This window comes from Penicillium nucicola (genome assembly GCF_028828085.1).
Source record: "Penicillium nucicola strain IBT 29836 chromosome Unknown utg000008l, whole genome shotgun sequence".
Taxonomy (NCBI): domain Eukaryota; kingdom Fungi; phylum Ascomycota; class Eurotiomycetes; order Eurotiales; family Aspergillaceae; genus Penicillium; species Penicillium nucicola.
Window position 1 is genome coordinate 238,145 of NW_026643132.1, and position 21,607 is coordinate 259,751.

Below are 21,607 nucleotides of genomic sequence, written 5' to 3' on the forward strand. Positions count from 1 at the left end.
GTATGCTGGTATTCGATCCAGTGCAGGTGCTAGCTGTAGCTTATGTGGGAGCGTGCACGGACCATGGATTAATTGGGCGCGTGTCTTGACGCGTTTTCCGTCGGCATCTTCTATCGAAAAACCACCCAGCTCTCTCAACTCTCCCCTTAACCCACCCGAAGATATTAAAATGGCTCTTCTAGTTGACAAACTGCGGCCGCGCACCCTCGACTCCCTGACGTACCACTCAGACCTCTCCGATCGCCTGCGCTCACTGGTAAGAGAAAACCGTTCGCGAAACACAACATTTCTAACACAAGCTATCACAACAGGCCCAAAGCGGAGACTTCCCCCACCTACTAGTCTACGGACCCTCAGGAGCAGGAAAAAAGACACGGATAATTGCAACGCTGAAAGAACTGTACGGACCCGGAGTCGAAAAGATCAAAATCGACGCAAGAATCTTCCAAACAACTAGCAACCGCAAACTAGAATTCAACATCGTCTCATCAGTCTACCATCTCGAAATCACGCCCGCAGATGTCGGAAACTACGACCGAGTTGTGGTCCAAGAATTGTTGAAGGAAGTCGCACAGACGCAGCAGGTCGACCTGGGCGCAAAGCAACGATTCAAGGTTGTCGTTATCAACGAGGCTGACCACCTCACGCGCGATGCTCAGGCAGCTCTCCGACGGACTATGGAGAAGTACAGTCCTAATCTGCGGCTGATCCTTTTGGCCAACAGTACTTCCAATATCATTGCTCCTATTCGTTCGCGAACCCTGCTGGTCAGGGTTGCTGCACCTACAGTCAATGACATCTGTGCAGTCCTTGGTGGGGCTGCGAAGAAGGAGGGGTGGACTGAGGCTGAGGGGCTTCATATGAGAATTGCGAAAGAGAGTGGGAGGAATCTGCGCCGAGCTCTGCTTATGTTTGAGTCAATTCATGCACAGAAGTAAGTTGACAATTCTTCACTGTTAGGTGCTTGGTACTGATGTGTCTGGCAATCTAGTGAAAAGGTTACAGACAAGAGCCTCATCCCGCCTCCAGATTGGGAGGCCCTTGTTACTCTTACAGCCGATGAGATATTGGCCGAACGATCACCGGCTCGGCTGTTGCAGGTTCGCGCACGTCTTTATGATCTCTTGACTCATTGCATTCCTCCCACGACTATCCTGAAAGTATGTATATGTGAATCGAAGGTTGTTTAGATACTAATTGTGATAATAGACACTGACATTCAAGCTTGTTGCACGTGTCGACGATGCGCTTAAGCCTGACGTTATCAAATGGTCTGCCTTTTATGAGCACCGCATCAAGCTAGGAAGCGTAAGCACTGTTCTCCCTCCTTACAATCTATATTTTTCTTATACTTATTTATTAAACAGAAAGTCATCTTCCACCTCGAAGCATTTGTGGCCAAGTTCATGCGCATCTATGAAAGGTACGTCCTGACTAGTAAAAGACCCAAGATCCATACTAACAACCTTCAAGTTACCTGATGGGAATGGATTTCTAAACCTAAGCAAATCAGAGCAACAGATGAATGACGACTTGTACACTAAGGTGGTTTACCTGAATTGGCAAAGGATACTAGAACCCATGGTTTACTATGAAGCCATGTTGCCCTCAAAATCACTAACCATTCGGTCTTTGTCAGTTTCTACCGGCGCATGAAGGCATAGAGGATTCCGGCGTTTATAATTTGATCATTGCGTAGGATGGTGTATATATTACTCCACCACTCTATCACATGCCTAATATGTATACGCGTAGACCCGACCTCTCGGCGCTGCAAAGCATTCACACAAGAGAACAATGCCATTTTGGTGAAGCTATCAAATTGTAGATCTGAGGGGAAACCTTTCCAGGGTTCTGCACCGATCGACGTCATCACACCCCGTCATGGACCACATGTGAAAGTCTTATATCATCGCTTGTCTATTTCTTCCTCTTATTGAAAATGCTGTTTTCCTCGATCGAAATCTCACATCACATAACAGAATATCACCATGACGGACCCCAGACTTATTGATATGGAACCTGGCGGAGAAAGCACTCAGTATGCAGACCCCCACCCCCCACCACATGTTTGGACTAACACCTTGATTCAGATACGAGTCAATCCGTCAATATACTATCAGTCCTTCTAAGCAGACCGGACAATTAGGTTGTGAGTTTCCGTCACGAAACCCTCGTGCTCTATACCAATAACTAACCGGCATAGTCGGCGAACAACATACTAAAAGCGAAGTGAGCCACGTTGTAGGAACAGATACCCCAAACTCCATGCAAACGGAGGAGCTTCAAGCACAGAGATTGGGAATGGGAGTATCGAAGCCAAGCAAAGGTAAATAGCCATATGTTTTCCTTCTGTCTAAACTCCTAGTACAAAGACAAGGAATCCATCGGAGGAGCCGGAGCCTTGATGGACCCTAAAGAGACGCAAACAGCTGATGATAATGTACAAATATATAGCACTTGACGAGGACGATGCAGAGACCAAGGCCCGCAGACAGCAGGGGTATGGGCCTGGATCTGGAGTGGGCGCTTAGCTGAACTCAAAACGACAAACTAAGACTGAGAGAAGAAACCGTGAATTTGTTTATTGGGGCGAATCGGGGCTGGAGGAGACGCTCTTCGGTGGTGAGGCGAGGTCATTGGTACCGAGGGGCGGGTTTCTGCGTGCCCGCTTGAGCGACTCGAGAGTCACGCCATTTCCGAGCTTTGTAATACCGACAACAGGGGGATCGTCCTTGTTGACGAATTCCCAGAGACCTAGTGAAACAAAATGAGCATCCTACCAAACCATACAGATATTCCAGTAGATCGTAGATTCTGGTAATCCATCGCGTGCATACCTGGCAATTTATGACCCGCCAATCTGAATGCCTCGCGGGCAACCTTTTCGTGAACGTCTCCCTTCAATTCGAAAACGACTCGGCTAACAGGCAGACGGACAGTCCAGTAATCGAACTTTCCCTTACCCTTACCCATACGTTGCTCGTTACCCTTCGTGTAGACACCAATGTTGGCACTGACACGCTTGTAGAGCTTGTAGTTCATTCCTCGTAGCCGACGCTTAATAGTCTCTTCGGCGATCTTCAAAGCTGATGCGGGCATACGGCGATCGTGGTCTTTCATGCGCAATCCGAAATCTCCCCAGACGACCGTTGTTCCGCGAGTTGAACCACCGGTAGCGACATGGGGCCGACCCTTGGGAGACTTGGATCTTTCTTGGAATTTAGGAGTAAGCCAGTCAAGCGAAGGCGAAGTGGTAGAAAAGCATCGTGATAGAGAAAAGGTGGCTAGCGGCGCCGAGACTGTCCCATTGTTAGTCAATAACCAGAGCTATTGGTATGGGGGATTGATGATTCGTACAGGTCGGGCGCACGCAAGCGGAGAGTGTTCCAGCGAACATCTTGATCTGAGGACCCATTGTTGGGGGAATCGGGATATCTCGACGTTGACTCTCTCCTCGTTACTTCAGGCCGGAGCACTTTTCGATCCTGACGCTAGTCCCAAAGTGGACATAGTGCTTACATCAGCAGTCACGTCTCCCCGTCGCGACAGCGCGTCACTGCAATTATCAGCCAACCTCGAAGCTCTGCAACTCGTTGCTACGAAGCTTGGATGCTCCATTGCCTCTTGGACCAATTTTAGCTGGTTTGGTTATCGATTGAAGCTCGCCATGCCTGACATCCGGAGTTTCTTTGGTGGAAAACCAAGCAGTCAAGGCTCCAGCGAGGCCCCCGCGAAGCCCGCGCCCAAAAAAGAGGTGAGTTGTTGCATTTTACATGAGAGGCCTAGCCTATCTGATGTATGATTCTGTATACTTGAAAAATTGAGAAATATTCATTGCTGACTCGAATTCTACTATGAAGGACCCGTCCGCCACGCGAAAGAAGCGTATGCTTTTACATCCCACCTCAAGCCAATCATTCTAATTTGAGTTACAGGCAGTAGAAAGGTCGTCGATGATAGTGACGATGAGGAAGAAGTCGCACCGGCTAAGGAGCCAACCCCTAAAGTGAAGCCAAAAAGCCAAGCGTATGTTCATTGGTCCCCGAATATCTGCACAGTCTGCATTTGTTGATATGTCTACAGCAAACCCGAAGAACCGAAAGGAGAACCCACAACTTCCTCAGACTACTTCGCCTCCAGCAAGAAGAAGGGCAAACCCGCCAAAACGCCAGAGGCTTTGGCCGATGATAGCACGGAGAAAGTCGCCAGCCCGAAAGCCAAGAAGGCCGCCCCGGAACCCGAAAAGAAGAGCCGTCCCGCCGCTCGTGGATCAGCAAAGAAACCCTCAAAGGTCATTGAAGATGAGAAACTTGGCGACGATGATATCTTTGCCACCGAATATGGAAAGGCCGGCAAGGGCGACGACGACTATGTCATGGGAGATGACGATGATGGCAGCGACTTTGAGGTACTCGAAATAAAGCCTGCTGCAGTAGCCAAAAAGACACAGAAGAAGAAACCTTCCCGCGACGACGACGATGACGATGACGTTACCATGGAATATCTTCCCAAGGAACCCGCTCCAAAGGCTCGGCCAGGCCGCAAACGCAAGGCAGAGGCGCTGATTGATGAGGATGAAGATGAAGACTTTGAGGCACCAAAGAGAGCAGCCCCAAAGAAGACCACTGCATCGCCCACAAAGAAACAGAAGTCTATATCTACACCCAAGAAGGTCAAGGACGTCCCGGAGAGCAAAGAGATTCAGGACATTTTTGACAGCATCCCTCTGGTTGATGCCCCCGAGCCTGCTCAAGGAGAGGCAAAGAAATGGAAGTTTGGACAACAGGCTTCCCGGGACCCAGCGATGTCAGGGTCTACGGAGATGCCAGTAGGACAGGAAAATTGTCTTGCTGGGTTGTCATTCGTTTTCACTGGTGTTCAGGAAACCCTCGGCCGTGAGGAGGGTGCCCAGCTAGTGAAAAAGTATGGTGGCAAGGTCACAGGAGCCCCCAGCGGCAAGACGAGCTTTGTTGTCCTTGGTAGTGATGCAGGCCCAAAGAAGCTCGAAACCATTGCAAAGCACAAAATAAAGACAATTGATGAAAATGGCCTATTCGAGTTGATTCGACGACTCCCCGCCAATGGAGGTGACGGAAAGGCCGCCGAAAAGTTTGCCGAGAAGCAAAAGGCCGACGAGGACAAGGTTCGCGCCATGGCCGCCGAGATCGATGCCGAAGAGAGTCGAAAGAAAGCTGCCGCGACTCCTAAGACTCCCAAGTCTGCTGCACCCTCATCTCAGACACCTCAGTCGTCTAGCCCGCAAACTTCGGCCGGTGATTTGTGGACCACGAAATATGCCCCCACGTCTCTCAACATGATCTGTGGTAATAAGGCTCCTGTTGAGAAGATTCAGAACTGGCTGCGTAACTGGCACAGCAATGCCAAGTACGATTTCAAGAAGGGTGGCAAGGATGGCTCAGGCTTGTACCGGGCTGTCATGATTCACGGCCCCCCGGGCATCGGTAAAACGACAGCAGCTCATCTCATTGCAAAGCTGGAGGGATACGACATTGTTGAGACCAACGCCAGTGACACCCGAAGCAAGAAGCTCGTGGAGAGCTCTACCCTAGGCGTGTTAGACACAACCTCTCTCCAAGGCTACTTCGCCGGAGAGGGCAAACATGTTGAGGGTGAAAAAAAGAAGCTTGTGCTTATCATGGATGAAGTGGATGGTATGTCTGCTGGTGACCGTGGTGGCGTGGGAGCTGTCGCAGCCATTCTTAAGAAGACCAAGATCCCTATTATTCTTGTCTGTAACGAACGCAAGCTTCCCAAGATGAAGCCCTTTGACCATGTTACCTTCGACATTCCATTCAGACGCCCGACTGCCGAGCAGATCCGGGCCAGACTATCAACAATTTGCTTCCGAGAAGGCTTGAAGATCCCCCCTCCTGTCCTCGACGGCCTTATCGAAGGAACGCATGCCGATATCCGCCAGGTTATCAACATGTTGTCTACTGCTAGACTCGACCAGAAGACTCTCAATTATGACGAAGGCAAGCAGATGTCCAAGGCATGGGAGAAGCATGTGATTCTCAAACCCTGGGATATTGTCAGCAAAATTCTTAGTGCCCAGATGTTTTCCCCCAGCTCCACCGCTACGCTGAACGACAAGGTCGAGCTCTATTTCAATGACCACGAGTTCAGCTACCTGATGCTCCAGGAGAATTATGTTAAAACCAAACCCACCCTAGCCGGAAAATATCAGGGCAAGGAGCAACGTCTCAAGTCCCTTGAGTTGCTTGACAATGCCGCCTCGAGTATCAGTGACGGTGATCTTGTCGATCGTATGATCCACGGAACCCAGCAACAGTGGAGTCTGATGCCTGTCCATGCCATTTTCAGCTTTGTCCGGCCAGCCAGCTACCAGTATGGCAACTTCAGTGAACGGGCTTCCTTTACTAGTTGGTTAGGAAACAACAGCAAGCACGGTAAGTTTCTACGTCTCGCTACCAATTATATCAATACTAATACTTTCCAGGCAAAATGTCCCGATATGTCAAGGAAATTCAGGGTCACATGCGCCTTCGCACGACTGGTAACCGCGACGAGATCCGCCAACAGTATATGCCATTACTCCAGCAAAAGATGATTCGTCGTCTCATGGAAGAGGGCAAGGACAGTGTGGATTCAGTTATCGATTTCATGGATAATTACTTCCTGACCCGTGATGATTTCGATGCCATGGTCGAACTAGGGCTGGGTCCTATGGACGAGTCCAAGGTCAAACTGGAGACACAGACCAAGGCCACCTTCACGCGTCTATACAATTCGCGCTCGCACCCAATGCCCTTCATGAAGGCTAGCAACGTGGTTGCACCGAAGAAGGGACCGAAAGAAAAGCCCGATTTGGAAGATGCCATTGAAGAATCCGACGAGGAGGAAGTTGTTAATGAGATTAAGGATGACGAGGAAGAAGAACTGGATCTGAAGAAGGATAAATATGTCAGCTTGCCGAAGAAGAAGAAGGCTCCGGCCAAGGGCAAGAAGGCCAAAAAGGCCGATGATGACGAGGAAGAGAAGCCGAAGAAGAGCAGGGCCAAGGGCAAGGCCAAGGCTTGAGATGTCCTCTTTTTGTATCATACCATTCCTGTGATTTTCTGTCGCAGGGCCTGTTTGTCGGAGTTACTCGGTGCATCTGAATATGAATGTTCATTCTGCCTAGAAGCTATAGACATTGCCCCAGTTGAACTAAGTTTCTTTTCCCAGGGCGCCATGTAGCGACTGTTTATTTATTTATTAGTTTGAAAAAACCGATCAAGAGAGCCAAAGCAACCCAATATCCTCTCCAAGCCATAATAAACCAATAATTGGCTATCACCACAGCAATATGTCCATAGTCGCCATATGTCGGCCATTCTCATAGTTGGCAAGTCGGAGCACTGCCCCCTGGCGGGGAAGCGATCTGCGGAGAACCATTCGACTTCCCTTCCTACGATCTCTCTCACTTGCTACAACATACAACACTCTCCTTTTTCTGCTTTCTGCTCTCGTCTTTCTGTCTTGATTCCAGGCTGGTCCTGTAGGAGACAGACTTCATTCACGCATGCTCTCTCTCTCCGCATGCCCCACGTGAGCATGCGACTGCTTTGAGCTGAGACTGCACGAGAACCTCAGTTGATACCGACTGCGCAGTACGTTACTGGTTAACTCGGGACTTCTGATATCCCTGTTGCTGCAAGAATGTCTCTCCTTCACAACGAAGAGTAAGTAACCCCCTCCCTCCCCCCGGATTCGCAGGCTGTGTCCCGAAGCGTGGCAAGACCAAGGAGTAACCCAAGCATAGCTTTGCGATATGGCAATTACGCTCTTCATATCTCTCGACAATCAAAGATGGAATCGGAGACCGACTCATTACTGTCAATGACTCTGTTCTGAACACGCCTGGCTTCCGTGCCGCGGGCTGGTCAACGACCGCGTACCCCAACACACACAGCTCCTCGAGCCTGAGACGCTCATACTCCCCACCAATCCCAACTACGGCAAATGTTTCTTCCGAATACTACAGACTTGCGGAGCGAAACGCCAAACCCGCACGAGACGACGTTCAAGGCCTCGGGTTAGAGGATGGTGAGGACGATGGTGGGATGGTGACCGGCAAAAGCCACGCGGATACGACTGGGCGACGACATCATGCGCGCGTAGGAAAGAAGAAGAGTCGACGCGAAAGGCAACAAGAGGCCCAGAGGCAGGCAGAAGCCGAGGACGACGACAGCAGTGATCTAAGCGACGACAGCGATGATGACGGGGATAACGTTGGCAGGTAGGTGAAAGATGTCAAGATAACTTGTTGCTTTTTTTTTGACACGAACATCAACAGTGCTGTCGATCAAATCAAGTTCAACAAAATGCCCATTCGCCGAGATCGCGCCGATTCCTCCCCCAGGCGCTCTGAAGACCAGCGTGATCGACCAGAGGTGATGATCACATCCCCCTCAACACAAAATGTTGCAAACCAATACCGCGCACCAACCCGCCCTCGAAGAGACACAACTACCAGCAGTGATCTATCCACGGACAATGAAGCGGACTCGCGAGGCTACAAACCGGGACAGGTCCAATTTTCCGGCAGTGATCATATTATGGAGCCCACTCGTAGGCGACGTGAGCGGACTGGGAGTCGAGGAGCAGAGAGCATAGCCCTTGGAGAACTTCACGAAGAAGACGAGGATTCGGGCGCTGAGTCCGTTGGGTCTGCGCTCTCATCTGACTTTGATAACACAGCTGGTTCTGGTTCCCTACTGCTGGCCGGTGTCGCAGATGGCCTAAACGCATCATCCCCCATGGTGTTGATGAACAAACTACCCCCTGGAACTGGGCCTCAGAACACTTCACCACGAAAACCCAAACCGCTTGCTCCTGCATTGCAACGACTTCCTCCCCCGCGTCCTATCAGTATGATACAGCCGGTTAGTTTACTGACTAGTCAGCTCAAGTCCCGCAAGCGTGCGCCAAGCAACCCCGTGGAGAAGTTTATGGTGCTATATGGGCAAGGCCAGGAGGATCCGTTGTATCTGAAGATCTACGTTCCTTTTGCAAGTGACCCTGAAGAAGTGCTAGACATGCCAATTTTGCGCGAATCCAAGCTTGCAGAACAGCCCGCTCTCGTTACTGTTGCCGAGACTATCGGCCTTGCACTGTGGAAGTATTCCGCAGACTCTCGTGGTCCGGCGATCGAGCGCGAAAAGCTATCTGTTAATCGATGGACTCTACGGATGGTCGAGGATGGAGAAGTCGAATTTGATTTCCCAGCACTTGGGCGGGCACTTCCTATGTCGGATTTTACGTCCAACAACAACAGCAAGTCCGGAAAATCACGAGCACGGTCAAGAGGCAAGCCGTATGACGAATTTGCATTGGTGGAGGCTTCAATGGCCGAGTTCGAGAATAACGAACGGCTATTCCCCCATTTCAGTGCCGCCGTTGGACCAGATGAAAGTGAACAACCGGCAACACTCGCAGTGCCTGGGGCACAAACCCCCGGGACGCAAACGCCTAACCAGCCTACCTCAGCCCGCCCAAATCCTATTTTAGGCCAACCATTTTCTTCCGCGCTCAATCACAGCACTCTTACTCCTGCTGATCGGCCTGTGGTACCCGTCTCCCATGCTACCCCCCGTCTTGGTGTTTCCAAGACCTTGAAGATTCGTTTCATCAACACGGAGGCCTCCGCGCATGTCATGACCCTCAATACGTCTACCGACAGCTACATCGCGGAGATCTTGGACACTGTCTGCAAGCGCTGGGGGCAAGACAAGGGCAACTATCTGCTCAAAGTGATGGGTTCCAACACAATTGCACCGCTGGACCGCACCGTCGAGGCATTAGGCAGCATAACAGAGCTTGATCTTGTGCGTCGTCGCTTCGGTGGTGGTCCTCTGGCATTAGGAACATCACCCGGTAGCTCATCACCAAATGCACCCCTGATGGTAGAAACTTCCGACCCAGCCGCCTCCAAGAAGGGCAAGAAAGAAGCGAAAAAGGGCACTCAGCGCATGCTGCCCTCATCTTCCCAGAAACAAGACCATCTTGGTGGCTACTACCGTCGCTACCACGTATTCCGCAAGCAACCCATGTCATTCACAGCATCCAACCACCGAATCCTCACATTCGAAAATGACTATATGCACATCGTCCCAGGGGACACAGGCAAAACAGCCTCTGGCGGCAAGACACGCTCAATCAGTTTCAGTGATGTGATCGGCTCAAAGGTTAGTCGCCGGCATCCCAAGAGCTTCAGAGTTATGATCGTCCGTGGCAACGATGCTACAGAACAGAAGCGGTATGACTTTGAGGCTAGGAGTACCGGCGAAGCCGTAGAGATCGTGGATGAGATCAAGAAAAACATGGCACATTATCGTATTTGATTTTTGTCTTTCGGATATGTATTCGCGTCTGGGGGGGCCATTTTCCGGGAATCGGCGTTTCATCTAGGCATTATTGCAAATCTTAGTTTTTGCAACCATACAATCGAGTATACAATGCCAGGGGCATTTTCAATGTGTTGTCTTCAGGTAGGAAGCATGTAATGTAACAATACAAGTACAACCACAACCGGGGGAGATTAAAAACTGAGCACGGATTGGGGCTTGGAAGCCACGTAATTTATACAAATCGGACAGCAGACCATCTCTAGACAATCTAGCAGAACGTGAAACTAGTGGGAAATTGCTTCAAGTCGATTTAGAAAAAGCATGATCTCGGCAGGGATAGAATCGAAACAGGAAAACCTACGATAATTGAACCGTGTCACTCAACATACACTTTCAATGAGATGCATTTTTCAATAGTCTACTCTATTCTACATTTTCTGTTGGCTTGATTCTGATCAAAATTCCCAGATTCAAACGTCAGAGACCAATTTCCATTCTGCGAACTCGAAATGTGCTGGCTCGAAACAAGGCTTGTCGTAAGAGCCTTGCGCGTAAATAGCAAAATGAGACCCGGTGTTGGGAGATTCCTTCCCGGATTTGCGGTGTGTCAATGCTGCAGTTGATATTCCACCGAGTTTGATGTAGTCTCTTTCCGTAGAGTCAGCATTCTCAGTCGCGAATAAGAGTTCATATCGAGTCGGGCGTGCGCGAATGAGAAGTTCAAGGCTTTTGATCTCCACATCCAGTTGATGTGTTGTTTCCTGTGAAATCAGTATATTAATGACAAACATGTTACTGTGGTTCATACCTTGAATTCATTTGCAATATCGTCATAGCATCGTGATATCACTTCAAGCCCTGTCTTGTCCTCGGCGAATGGCTTTCGTAGACCAATCGATGCATGTGCATATTGGGACCACCAGATTGCTGTCCCTGCTTCATGGCCAGCCTCTGTAGGAACGAAGTCTAATTTCACGCGCCAATCCACGGTGAGCTCGGTCTGCTTTTGCAGAAACATGGACGGGCATTCGGCGCCATCAATTTGATGCGCACTCCCGTAGATGCTGAGACATCCTGGGCGCTCGGAAAATGAGTATTCTTTTTTCAGAGGCGTTCGAAGAGTATACCACCCAAGTTGTAGTTCTGGGCCTTGGAAGTCATCTCGCCAAAGCTTTGGCCGAGACAGGGGCTTCATGCCCTCTGCTTCGATCTGGAGGCTGATTCTCTGTCGACGATTCACAATTGGCCACCCATCAATCCATTCGACAGGAGCAAGGAATGTTTCTCGTCCAAGTTGTGAAAGGAACTCGGAATTCTCTCCTTGAGGACGGACGCCCAAGAACACAGCCCACCATTTCCCATCAGACGCCTCGATGAAATCAAGATGGCCTGTGTTGCGGATTGAAGAGTCATCCCCGTTGAATATCACCGGGTTAACAGATCCTTCTGGTCCTACTTCCCACGGTCCAAAAGGACCAATGGTGCTGCGGGAAATCCATTGCTGGTGGCCTTCATCAGTGCCGCCATCGGCCGTACTCAAATAGTAGTAGCCGTCCTTTTTGAAAATGTGAGGCCCTTCCGCAATACCTACACCAAAGGTTGAGATACGGTTCCATTTCACTGGGCTCAGGCAACGACCCGTTGCGAGATCGATCTCCGCTGTGAAAGTTGCCAATCCAAGGCCATGCTTTTTGACTCTTGGATCTATGATCATATTGACCGCAGAGAAGTAGACTTTGCCATTATCATCAAAGAAGAGCTTCAGTAGCTAGTTAGCTTGTGTTTTTCTGCATTGGGGAGAATTGAGAGTAAATCCGACTCACATCTTGATCAATTCCAGGAACATCAAAGAAAACAGGATCTGACCAGGAACTCGAAGTCCAGATATCTGTTGTAGACACATAAAACCCTCTCGGGATCACAATGTCCTGTTAAACATAGTCAGCAAGAGACGCCAAACAACCCGGAAGACACCAAGAATTAAAAAGCGCCCATCGACCTGGCTGTGTAAACTGACCCATTCCTTTGGTCGGAACCGATGTGTACAGCCCAATGAGACATAAAAGCGCCCTTGATGGTATCGGATTGTCGGAGCCCACAATCCACCAGATGGCTCAGTAGTCCGCATATTAACCTGAGACGGCCGCGTGATAACATGCCCGATGAGCTCCCATTGTAGCAGGTCCTTACTATGGTAAATTGGGATACCGGGATAGTATTCAAATGTTGATGTCACAAGAAAATAATCGTCGTCCACACGACAGATTGACGGGTCCGGGTTGAACCCGGGGATGATAGGATTGTTGAATGAGCCGCTTGAAGACATGACGAGAATGCTGAACCAGAATCAATCTAAAATTCGAGGATGAGATTGGCCTCTTGTAAGGACAAGGATACCACCAAGAGGACTAAAGTTGAAGTAAGTGGAAGGTGGAAGTGGAGTAGAGGTGGAGGTGGAGGTGGAGTAGAAGTGGAGGGGCTGTGGTCACTTGACAAACTAAACAACTCTTTGCAGTGGCAAGATATCTTATTATTTTTTAATCCATATATATTTTGAGTCATTATTGCTATTGAAGCGGCCGAAGAAAACGATCGAGAATATCCCCAAATGCTACTGCGATCCGATGACACTTCAAGGCGCGTAGACCGTCACGAGCATCGGCAACTTGGAACAACAGCGAAGACTCTCCCGCAAGGGATTCAGGATCATTGCGGGTTTGCTCGTCCTGGTGCCTGCTTCTATAGCCATCTCCCCTGGGTGTTTTAGAGAAAAGGGGAACAGCACTCTGTTGGAGAGCCAACATTAGGTTGGGACTCCCGAATCGTGACATCGCCCAGCAGGTGAGCCCACTCATGAAAAGGCATATGGCCAATTCAAAGCTATTCCGCTGAGCATCACCGGCAGCAATCGCGTCCCATGCCGTGTCTAGCATCTGCATAGTGCGGTTGAGAATCACCAGAGCCCTGTCGTTCTGAAGCCAGTTTCGCAAAGACTGCTCTGCTAGCCCGATATCATCCTCAGAGCCAGATCGCCCCGCGACAATATGTAGATCTGAGAAGTTGATGTGCAACGCGAGCATTGCCAGATGATACAGGAGAATACCCGACGAACTTTTGCGGTCGTTGGTAGTATTCTGGCTGCCATTTCCGTAATTAGAATTCCAGTTTCCGAGGCAAATCTCCAGCCATCTTTGGCGCTCCTGTAAAGAGCTCCCGATGTTTTGTGGCGCCAGTGAGAGTGGTGAGCTTATAAGTCCAGTGGGATTGAGCATACAAATGGTCTGTCGCCATTCGAAGACATGGGAATGAAGGACGTAAGCGTAGAGAGTCCTACAAAATTCATCCAAGGGCGGAAATGGAAGAACTGTAGTCTCGTTGTATAGAAGAATTGTTGTAAGAGTCGTCAAGAAATATGTGCTTGGTGGGATATCTGCCGGTCCTAGTAATGCCTTCCAGGCCCAGGCTGTCGAGGCATTCCAGAATGTTTCTGAGCATGGAAGTGCAGCGTTGATCATTTCCGCTTTGCTGATGTATGGCTGACGTTGGAAGAAGGCTGCAACTTGGCAATCGAACATCTGAAAAGAAAGTCAGCTTGTACTTTGAATGTCTGTTTGAAAACCCCTACATATATGCAAAGTCCTAGTCGCTTCCTCTGCTCCTCATTTATCCAATCCACCCAAGAATCCTCGACCTGTTTTCGACCCTGCCGCGATTGAGGCTGTAAAAGTTTGTTTCTTGCTCTGCAGTCCAGCAGCTCAGAGCGCCTGCAGAAGGTTATCAACTCGCCACGGTCACCCTCTGCACGTTCATAAAGCATTTTATGACCTAGCCACATAGCACTCACAGAGACCAGAAAGAACGCAAGGAGATGTTGTACAGAGCGCAGCTGTATATCAGGCATCGATTAGTTATATTCACGATGTGATGGAGTGGTCAAGGTCTCACGTATTTCGAGTCTTTTTCTTGCATTAATTTGATTGACATTCTCGTTCTTTCGAGACAACCCAACGCAAACTTGCTTTGGTTAGACTCCGAATAGCTAGATCCGACAATGGCCATGGCCAGCAAAAGGACAACAGGAGTATTGTCGGGATCAAAGGTCGGCCCATGCAAGACAGGAAACCGCGGCTGAACGTGCACGAAGTATAGTTGTAGAAAATAGTCAATATTTGACAACGAGGGAAAGGAGCTTATTCTAGTTCCTTTTTCGTTACAGAATCCATCTAGCAACGGTGCAGTGATTGTCTCAAGCATTGCTCTGCGTGATTCCTCCGATATACGACCAGGAGGCTGTGCTATTTGCACTGAGCGTATATTCAAAAAACCTGCTCGTTCCTCGGGATCGACATGCCCTGCGGATCTTGATAATTCGTGAAATTGTCTATGAGGCCGGGGGCTGACAGGTCTGCTCTGTTGATCTGGCCATGCTCGTAGCTCCTCTTCGTGTGTCTCATCAGCTTCGTTGCCTGGCAAATCCACATTTGGGGATAGCCCCATATCATGGGCGTGGCCGAGATCCCCGTATACAGGTAGGGAATCAAAGGGGCTGTGGGTTGAGATGCCTTGAGACAAGAAGTCCAATGTCCAGTCAATATTAGCGTCATGTAATCCTTCACCATAGAAAGGCCATGAATGATCCCAATCGGGCATTCCAGTCTGATAATCTTGGGGTAGTGATTGTGCTGGCACATCCTCCGATAATACCCCGTTATCGGAGACTAGATCCCGAGTTTCCTCTCGTGAGAGCAGAGAATTTTCTCCTGTGTGTTGCGCAGGGGATGGTTCCTCCACTCGAAACCTCGATGAGTCACCTTCATGATTTGGGGCTAGACGCATCCGCTTATGAGTAGAACGACTTTCTGGGGTGATTGGTATGCTTTTGTTTAATACAAGGGACACCTCTGCGAAATCTTCGAGCACAACCGAGTCTCTTTCATGTGTCTTTCGATGTCTGGAAAGAAGATCACTAAAGATGCGTTCAAAATGTCTCCAGTCAATCGATGAGCTTGGTAGAACTAGGATATCAAATAGCCTCACCTTCTGGTGAACCGACTCGGACATAATGAGCAAGCATATGAAGTATTGTTTTCATCTTGCATATTAAATCAGCTCATGTTCTCCTTACAATTGGTGGTTACTCACGCGCGGATCGATAATGCCTGACTAGGTTCTCCCGCCGAGAGTAGGACTTGGCGCATTGTGTGCATTTGTGCACGGATAGGTTCGCATCCGGCATGACAGGACATGCGGACCCTCCTAGTGGAGTGCAGTTTCAGACGAGCAGGAAACAGCAGGGGGTGGAGTGGAGGTGAAGAGTGAAGAGTGACGGCGAAGTGAAGTTGAGAAGGTGGAGGTGGAGGTGGAGGCGGAGGCGGAGTAGGGTTCGGGAGTTGCCGAGGCCCATCAACTCTCATTTTTATACAAACGACCTCTGTCCTTTTCTAAACAGCCTTTGGGATTTTTACTTGTCTAATAAATTAAAGAGGAAGTTGTTTGAAGTATCTCTTTCCTAGAAGAAGCTTTTCCCTCACAGCAGGGGTTCGTGGACTACCAAAATGCCGGATATCGAAGCTCTCACGCCTGTGAAGCGGGATACATTTCATTACAGAAACAAACTGCCTCTTCTGTCATTAGAAGAGAAAGTTGATTTGCTTTCCGGGATCAGCTTTACAAGCACAGCTGGTGTAGCGCGGCTGGACATTCCAGCGTTGAAGGTAATCTTAGCTCAAACCCCAATGTTCGCGCAGCAAAGCTAATAGCTCGATAGGTCAGCGATTCTATCAATGGTGTTCGCGGCTCTAAATCACACCTGGAAGATACTGGCACAGCCTGTTTTCCGAGCTCAACGTGTCTCGCTTCAACGTGGAATACTGCTCTACTACGAGAATTCGGCGAGGAAGTGGCACTGCAAGCAAAATCCAAATCCGTGCAAGTCGTGCTGGGTCCCAACATCAACCTACATCGCGACCCACGTGGTGGCAGGAACTTTGAGGCCTTTAGCGAGGATCCTTTGGTTACCGGTCAGTTGGCCGCTGCAATTGTGAATGGTATCCAGTCCCAAGGTGTGGGTGCATGTATCAAGCATTTTGTGGCCAACGAGAGCGAGACCGTCCGCCGGCGCTACAATGTCGATGAGTCGGGAGATAGCAGGACAATGCGCGAGATCTATATGCGAGCTTTCCAGCATCTCCTACGAAGGTCTAACCCCGTTTCAATCATGACAGCGTGAGTGCCACTTCCCCGATATATTTCCAGTAAGCGTCAGAGCTAATTTTCGAACAGATACAATGCATTGGACGGTAATTTCTGCAGTCAAAGTCCCTTTCTAAAGTCATTGCTTCGCGATTCTTGGAACTACGATGGTTGTCTCATGTCCGACTGGTATGGCACCAAAAGCACAGTTGCCTCGATTGAGGCTGGGCTTGACCTCGAAATGCCTGGACCATCTGTTTTCCGCGGAGCCAAGCTTATTCAAGCACTCAGCAGCAATGAAGTTTCTGATGCTGCTCTTGATGCTGCTGTGACAAACGTTCTAGCAATGATCGACCGTACTGCTGGTAGCCACAGTGACAGGGAAGAGAGCATCCGACTCACAGAGCAAACAAGATCTATTGCACTACGAACAGCTGCAGAGGGTATTGTTCTCCTGAAAAACGAAGACAACACTCTTCCTGTCAGCATTACAGAGGATCTGAAAATCGCTCTCATTGGAGCCGCTGCAATCAAGCCTTCCATTACTGGTGGCGGGAGTGCTTGCGCTAAGTCTCAATATGTAAACACCCCTCTCCATTGTTTGCAAAATGCTTGTAGGGATCCGAAACAAGTTACCTTTGCATATGGTACCAATACGAATCATGCTGCACCACTTATGCCTATTGATATAACTCGGTCACGAAATGGAGCTCCTGGTGTTGATGTGGACTACTTCCTTGATGGCTCTAATGTCCCAGTTTATGCAGAGCATATTGGACGACCAGTTGTGGTAATGCTCGGAAATCTGAAGCCAGGCCTAACTCAAACTGGATTCAACTACGTGATGGAAACAACGATCACAGTCAATACAAGCGGAACTCATAATTTGGCCGTGCAAGCCACTGGAGAGTTTACTTTGTCTATTGACGGAACAGAGGTATTTCTCACTTTCCCTCGCTTACCCTATCTCATTATTGTAATTAATTTACTAACTTGACTAAGATTCTCTCAAAACCTGCGCCTGTGATGACAGTTGAAGATTTCTTGTTCGAGCCGAAAAAACTTGAGAGCAAAGTCGAAGTTCGTATGGAAGCTCAAAGACCATACAAAATTACGCTCAAAACCCATTCACGAGATATTGCTTCTGGTTATGAAGAAATCTCTCCTCACTCGGTCAAATTGTGCTTCGAAGAGGAACACAACGATCGTGCCGCAATCGCAGAGGCTGTTCATACCGCCGCTCACTCAGACATCAGCGTGATCATTGGTGGCCGGACCAGTGAACATGAATCTGAAGGATTTGACTTGAAGATGCTCAAGCTGGCTGACAATCAGGTGCGCCTGATCAAGGCCGTAGCCAGTGTGTCCAAGAAGACAATCCTCGTCTTGCACGGCGGCAACCCCATCGATGTTTCCGACTTTGTTGACGATATCGACGTAGTAATGGCTGCGCATTTCCCAGGGCAGGAAGGAGCTCAGGCTATTGTGGACATAATCACAGGAAAGACGAATCCCAGCGGAAAACTGGCAACAACTTGGCCCATGCACCTCGATGCGAAATCAGTTCCGTCTTTTGCTCATTTCCCTGCAAGAGATATTGGAGATGGCCCAGTAATACGCTACGCTGAAGGGCTTCAGGTGGGCTACAGGAGCCCCCACTCAGCTCCGTCTGTCCGCTGGCCTTTTGGGTTCGGTCTCTCTTATTCAACTTTCAAGTACAGAGGCTTGGAGGTCATCTCTCAGGCAGGGAGTAATGACATCGGCTCATTAAAATCCTCTAGCAATATGATTACCATTGCCGTGGATGTTCAAAATGTCAGCTCAAGGGCAGGTTACGAAGTCATTCAAATATACTCTGAGCCACCAACAGACTCGGTCATCTGGAAGCCACACTCCGAGCTGATTGCGTTCACAAAGGAGTGGTTTGAGTCCAATGAGACCAAGCGAGTTGAAGTTTTGGTTTCTCAGCGAGATATCAGTGGTTATTGGGACAGTGTGGCTGGATGCTGGCGATCTCTGAATGGCATTTATAAAGTCACAGTTGGCGATTGTGTCTCTTGCATGCCGATTCAAGACGTGACCACTTGGAATGGACTTTGATAGACTCGAATACAATCTAGTAGTTATAACATAGAGTTTTATCATTAAGTTCAATGCACCTCGTTTACCATTTAACGATTCTCACTACATATTGTTAGAAGAAAGAGTAAGCCGTTGAAGGAGACAATCTAACAATCTACTAGGGATATGAAGTATTTTCTCAAATATATTCGGCTATGACAGATGCCAGGAAAGAAACCCCGGACTTAGACTTGGGCATTCGGTTGTCCTCGTGATCCACCTCCACCTCCACCAGCCTCCACCTCCACCTCAACGTCCACCTCCACCTCTCCGTAGCTTGGAAATGCCGAACTCCAGTTTCCCCGGGTTCTCCACAACCCCAGGCTCATGCGGGCCGTTTGTTATATAATTTGAGCCTGGCGACGTTGGAGTGTGAAGCGGACAGGTCATATCCCTATCGCTCTCATCGCTCTCATCGTGGCTGTCAGGATTGGCTGCAACCCGCGAAATTCATCATGGCAAATTTGCACACCTCATACGCCAACTCGGATACCAACGATGACCTCAAGAAGGAAACAGAATCGGAGATGATTGAGACCGTGTCTGAAGCTCAGGATACGGCTCAAGTCCATGAAAGTGCCTGGGAGTCTGCTAAGAACAATCCCAAGGTGATTCTCTACAGCGTTGGTGCATGTGCTAGCTCGATGCTTTGGGGGTTTGATATTGGTATGGACTCTCTCTGTTGTCTCTTCTGGAGCGGCTACTAACCTGATTCTTGTTTATTCTATAGGCGTTAATTCTATATCTACAGCCTTGCCAGGGTTCAAATTGGCATTTGGATATGAGTACCAAGACGAACTCTTGATATCTGCGACTTGGAATGCCCTCTGGACGGCAATGACATCTCTTGGAATGCTCATTGGTATGTAACGGCTCTTGGAAAGATGCGGAATCATCTATGACTTTATATGCTCATCTGTTTCACAGGGAGTATAATTTGTGGTTGGATCTCAGATCGTGGTGGTCGAAGATTGGGCTTTGCCATAGGCTCAGCAGTGTCTCTACTTGGCGTTGGACTTGAATATGCTGCCACTAGTCCTGGTATGCTTCTTGCCGGCAAAATTGTACGTTTCATCCTTGTCCATTTTGGGTTTCCCTTGATCCTTGTTGTCTGTTACTGATGGAATATCTAGGTCAATGGGTTTTCTCTGGGCTTCTTCCTTACTTTGGGCTCCATCTATGCATCTGAGATTGCTCCCACGCCCTTGCGACCAACTTTGACTGCCGCCGTTAACTTGTTTATCAATGCTGGTCAGCTCATGGCAATCGGCGTAGGAAACACCCGATTCGCTATAATGGGCCCAGAATCCTACAAGGTGCTATTTGCAGCACAGTGGGCTTTCCCATGTTTTATCGGGCTGGTCGCTCTTACAATGCCCGAGAGCCCGTGGTATCTCTGTCGCAAAGGCCTTGTAGAACAAGCACAAAAGAGTCTTGAGAGACTGCACCTGAAAAAGACCAACACTTCGTTGATTTTGGAAGAGATTCAAACTTCTATCTCAAACGAACGAGCCATTGCCGATTCTCAACAAAATGCATCCTATATGGACTGTTTCCGTGGTACCAACTGGCGTCGGACCCGTATCGCCTGTGGGATGTTTGCGGTGCAACAATTCACCGGTATCGCATTCTACTCCCAGGCTTTATACTTCTTAGGAATTTCGGGCCTTCCCGTTGGCTTCACGTTCAAGCTAGCTTTGGGTGGATTTGGTGTGGCCATGTTCGGGAATATTGTTTCATGGTTTATCATGAACTACGTTGGTAAGTTTGGGTTGGTTTTCTAATATTTAGACGAGTCATTAACAACTTCATAGGCCGTCGACCACTCTTATTAACTGGAATCATTCTCAACGCCCTGTGTCTCATGTCTGTCGGCGTGGCTGGGTGCTTCACCAGTATAGCTGCTATGTACTATATTGGATACGTGATGAACTTTGCGCAACTGTTCTATGCCCCGACTGTTGGAGCAGTGAGTTGGACAATCAGTGCAGAAGTCAGCTCTATTAAGGTTCGAGCCCGGACACAAAGTCTGGCCATCGTGACAAATGCTTTTGTTAGTTGGGTTATGAACTTCGTCTGTCCCTATCTTATCAATACGGACAACGGTACGTCTGCTTTTCCCGTCAAGTTACATTGTCATGACCTATGCTGACAGACCTTTCTTGTTATTTAGCAAACCTGGGCGGAAAGGCTGCCTTTTTATGGATGGCTCTTTCTGTTTTGAGTCTTATTTGGGCTTGGTTCGAAGTGCCGGAGTTCAAAGACTGTACCTTCAGCGATTTGGATGACCTCTTCACCCAGAGAACACCAACCAGGAGATTCAAGAAGCAAAATGTAGAGAGGAGAGATGGATCGTCGTAGTTCAGTAGCCACTCACTAAAGCTTTTCACAAATAAAGTTGGCTAATGTTCACAAGGTGTGACTTGAAGCTTTAATATCTACCAAACTATCCTAGGATACTACTTCAATTTTACAGCACGAGTCAGAAACATGTGAATGAATGGAATAGCTAGATAAACATCACTTTAAATACGATGGATTACAGTCTCGAAGCTCCATGCTAATGATAAAATAATGAAGTTATCACGGTATACGAGTTATCGTAGTATAGAAGTATGATGGCATTTGGGGTGGCTAGCCTAACCACTCACTAGACCAACAATGGATAATCATAATGCAAATAACGCCTTTATGGGAGAGAGGAGAAACGATGAAACTCACCATAAAGCGTAGCCTAGCAATATTGCCAGAGTCTGTTCATGAATTTATGTTGACGTTTGTCTCGTTTGTATGGAATCGCATCGTCACATGTCGCTGTCTCCAATTAGGCAACGCACGATCTTTGGGCCTCATCATCATGGGATTTGCTTCATTTGATCCTTCAGGCTTCTTCTTCTTCTTCTTCTTCTTCTTCTTCT

The 21,607-nt window shown here is 48.7% G+C and overlaps 9 protein-coding genes across 9 annotated transcripts; 6 read left to right on the top strand and 3 right to left on the bottom strand.

The window, feature by feature from the left end:
- Nucleotides 1-169: 169 nt before the first annotated feature.
- N7511_007573 (replication factor C subunit 5) lies at nt 170-1,498 on the top strand (the record flags this gene model as incomplete). The annotated part of the gene is made up of 6 exons (XM_057129950.1): nt 170-256; nt 312-934; nt 992-1,160; nt 1,210-1,308; nt 1,368-1,423; nt 1,474-1,498. The coding sequence occupies 6 exons, from the start codon at nt 170-172 to the stop codon at nt 1,496-1,498; spliced, it is 1,059 nt and encodes a 352-aa protein (XP_056981733.1).
- Nucleotides 1,499-1,991: 493 nt separating this feature from the next.
- On the top strand, nt 1,992-2,337 carry N7511_007574 (uncharacterized protein; the record flags this gene model as incomplete). The annotated part of the gene is made up of 3 exons (XM_057129951.1): nt 1,992-2,041; nt 2,094-2,152; nt 2,207-2,337. The coding sequence occupies 3 exons, from the start codon at nt 1,992-1,994 to the stop codon at nt 2,335-2,337; spliced, it is 240 nt and encodes a 79-aa protein (XP_056981734.1).
- Nucleotides 2,338-2,584: 247 nt separating this feature from the next.
- Nucleotides 2,585-3,418, bottom strand: N7511_007575 (mitochondrial 54S ribosomal protein uL16m; the record flags this gene model as incomplete). Its single annotated transcript, XM_057129952.1, has 3 exons — nt 2,585-2,757; nt 2,841-3,302; nt 3,361-3,418. The coding sequence occupies 3 exons, from the start codon at nt 3,416-3,418 to the stop codon at nt 2,585-2,587; spliced, it is 693 nt and encodes a 230-aa protein (XP_056981735.1).
- Nucleotides 3,419-3,670: 252 nt separating this feature from the next.
- On the top strand, nt 3,671-7,065 carry N7511_007576 (replication factor C subunit 1; the record flags this gene model as incomplete). The annotated part of the gene is made up of 5 exons (XM_057129953.1): nt 3,671-3,757; nt 3,864-3,888; nt 3,939-4,029; nt 4,087-6,434; nt 6,485-7,065. 5 exons carry the CDS (start codon nt 3,671-3,673, stop codon nt 7,063-7,065), a joined length of 3,132 nt encoding a protein of 1,043 aa, XP_056981736.1.
- Nucleotides 7,066-7,686: 621 nt separating this feature from the next.
- On the top strand, nt 7,687-10,370 carry N7511_007577 (Sin1 family protein; the record flags this gene model as incomplete). The annotated part of the gene is made up of 3 exons (XM_057129954.1): nt 7,687-7,709; nt 7,790-8,266; nt 8,324-10,370. The coding sequence occupies 3 exons, from the start codon at nt 7,687-7,689 to the stop codon at nt 10,368-10,370; spliced, it is 2,547 nt and encodes an 848-aa protein (XP_056981737.1).
- A 476-nt stretch (nt 10,371-10,846) lies between these two features.
- N7511_007578 (glycoside hydrolase family 43 protein) lies at nt 10,847-12,702 on the bottom strand (the record flags this gene model as incomplete). The annotated part of the gene is made up of 4 exons (XM_057129955.1): nt 10,847-11,137; nt 11,185-12,135; nt 12,200-12,304; nt 12,394-12,702. 4 exons carry the CDS (start codon nt 12,700-12,702, stop codon nt 10,847-10,849), a joined length of 1,656 nt encoding a protein of 551 aa, XP_056981738.1.
- Nucleotides 12,703-12,943: 241 nt separating this feature from the next.
- On the bottom strand, nt 12,944-13,951 carry N7511_007579 (uncharacterized protein; the record flags this gene model as incomplete). Its single annotated transcript, XM_057129956.1, has 1 exon — nt 12,944-13,951. One exon carries the CDS (start codon nt 13,949-13,951, stop codon nt 12,944-12,946), a length of 1,008 nt encoding a protein of 335 aa, XP_056981739.1.
- Nucleotides 13,952-15,931: 1,980 nt separating this feature from the next.
- Nucleotides 15,932-18,668, top strand: N7511_007580 (glycosyl hydrolase family protein; the record flags this gene model as incomplete). The annotated part of the gene is made up of 4 exons (XM_057129957.1): nt 15,932-16,090; nt 16,144-16,601; nt 16,659-17,505; nt 17,571-18,668. 4 exons carry the CDS (start codon nt 15,932-15,934, stop codon nt 18,666-18,668), a joined length of 2,562 nt encoding a protein of 853 aa, XP_056981740.1.
- Nucleotides 18,669-19,144: 476 nt separating this feature from the next.
- N7511_007581 (uncharacterized protein) lies at nt 19,145-21,050 on the top strand (the record flags this gene model as incomplete). Its single annotated transcript, XM_057129958.1, has 6 exons — nt 19,145-19,355; nt 19,420-19,551; nt 19,617-19,753; nt 19,823-20,450; nt 20,504-20,794; nt 20,863-21,050. 6 exons carry the CDS (start codon nt 19,145-19,147, stop codon nt 21,048-21,050), a joined length of 1,587 nt encoding a protein of 528 aa, XP_056981741.1.
- Nucleotides 21,051-21,607: the final 557 nt, after the last annotated feature.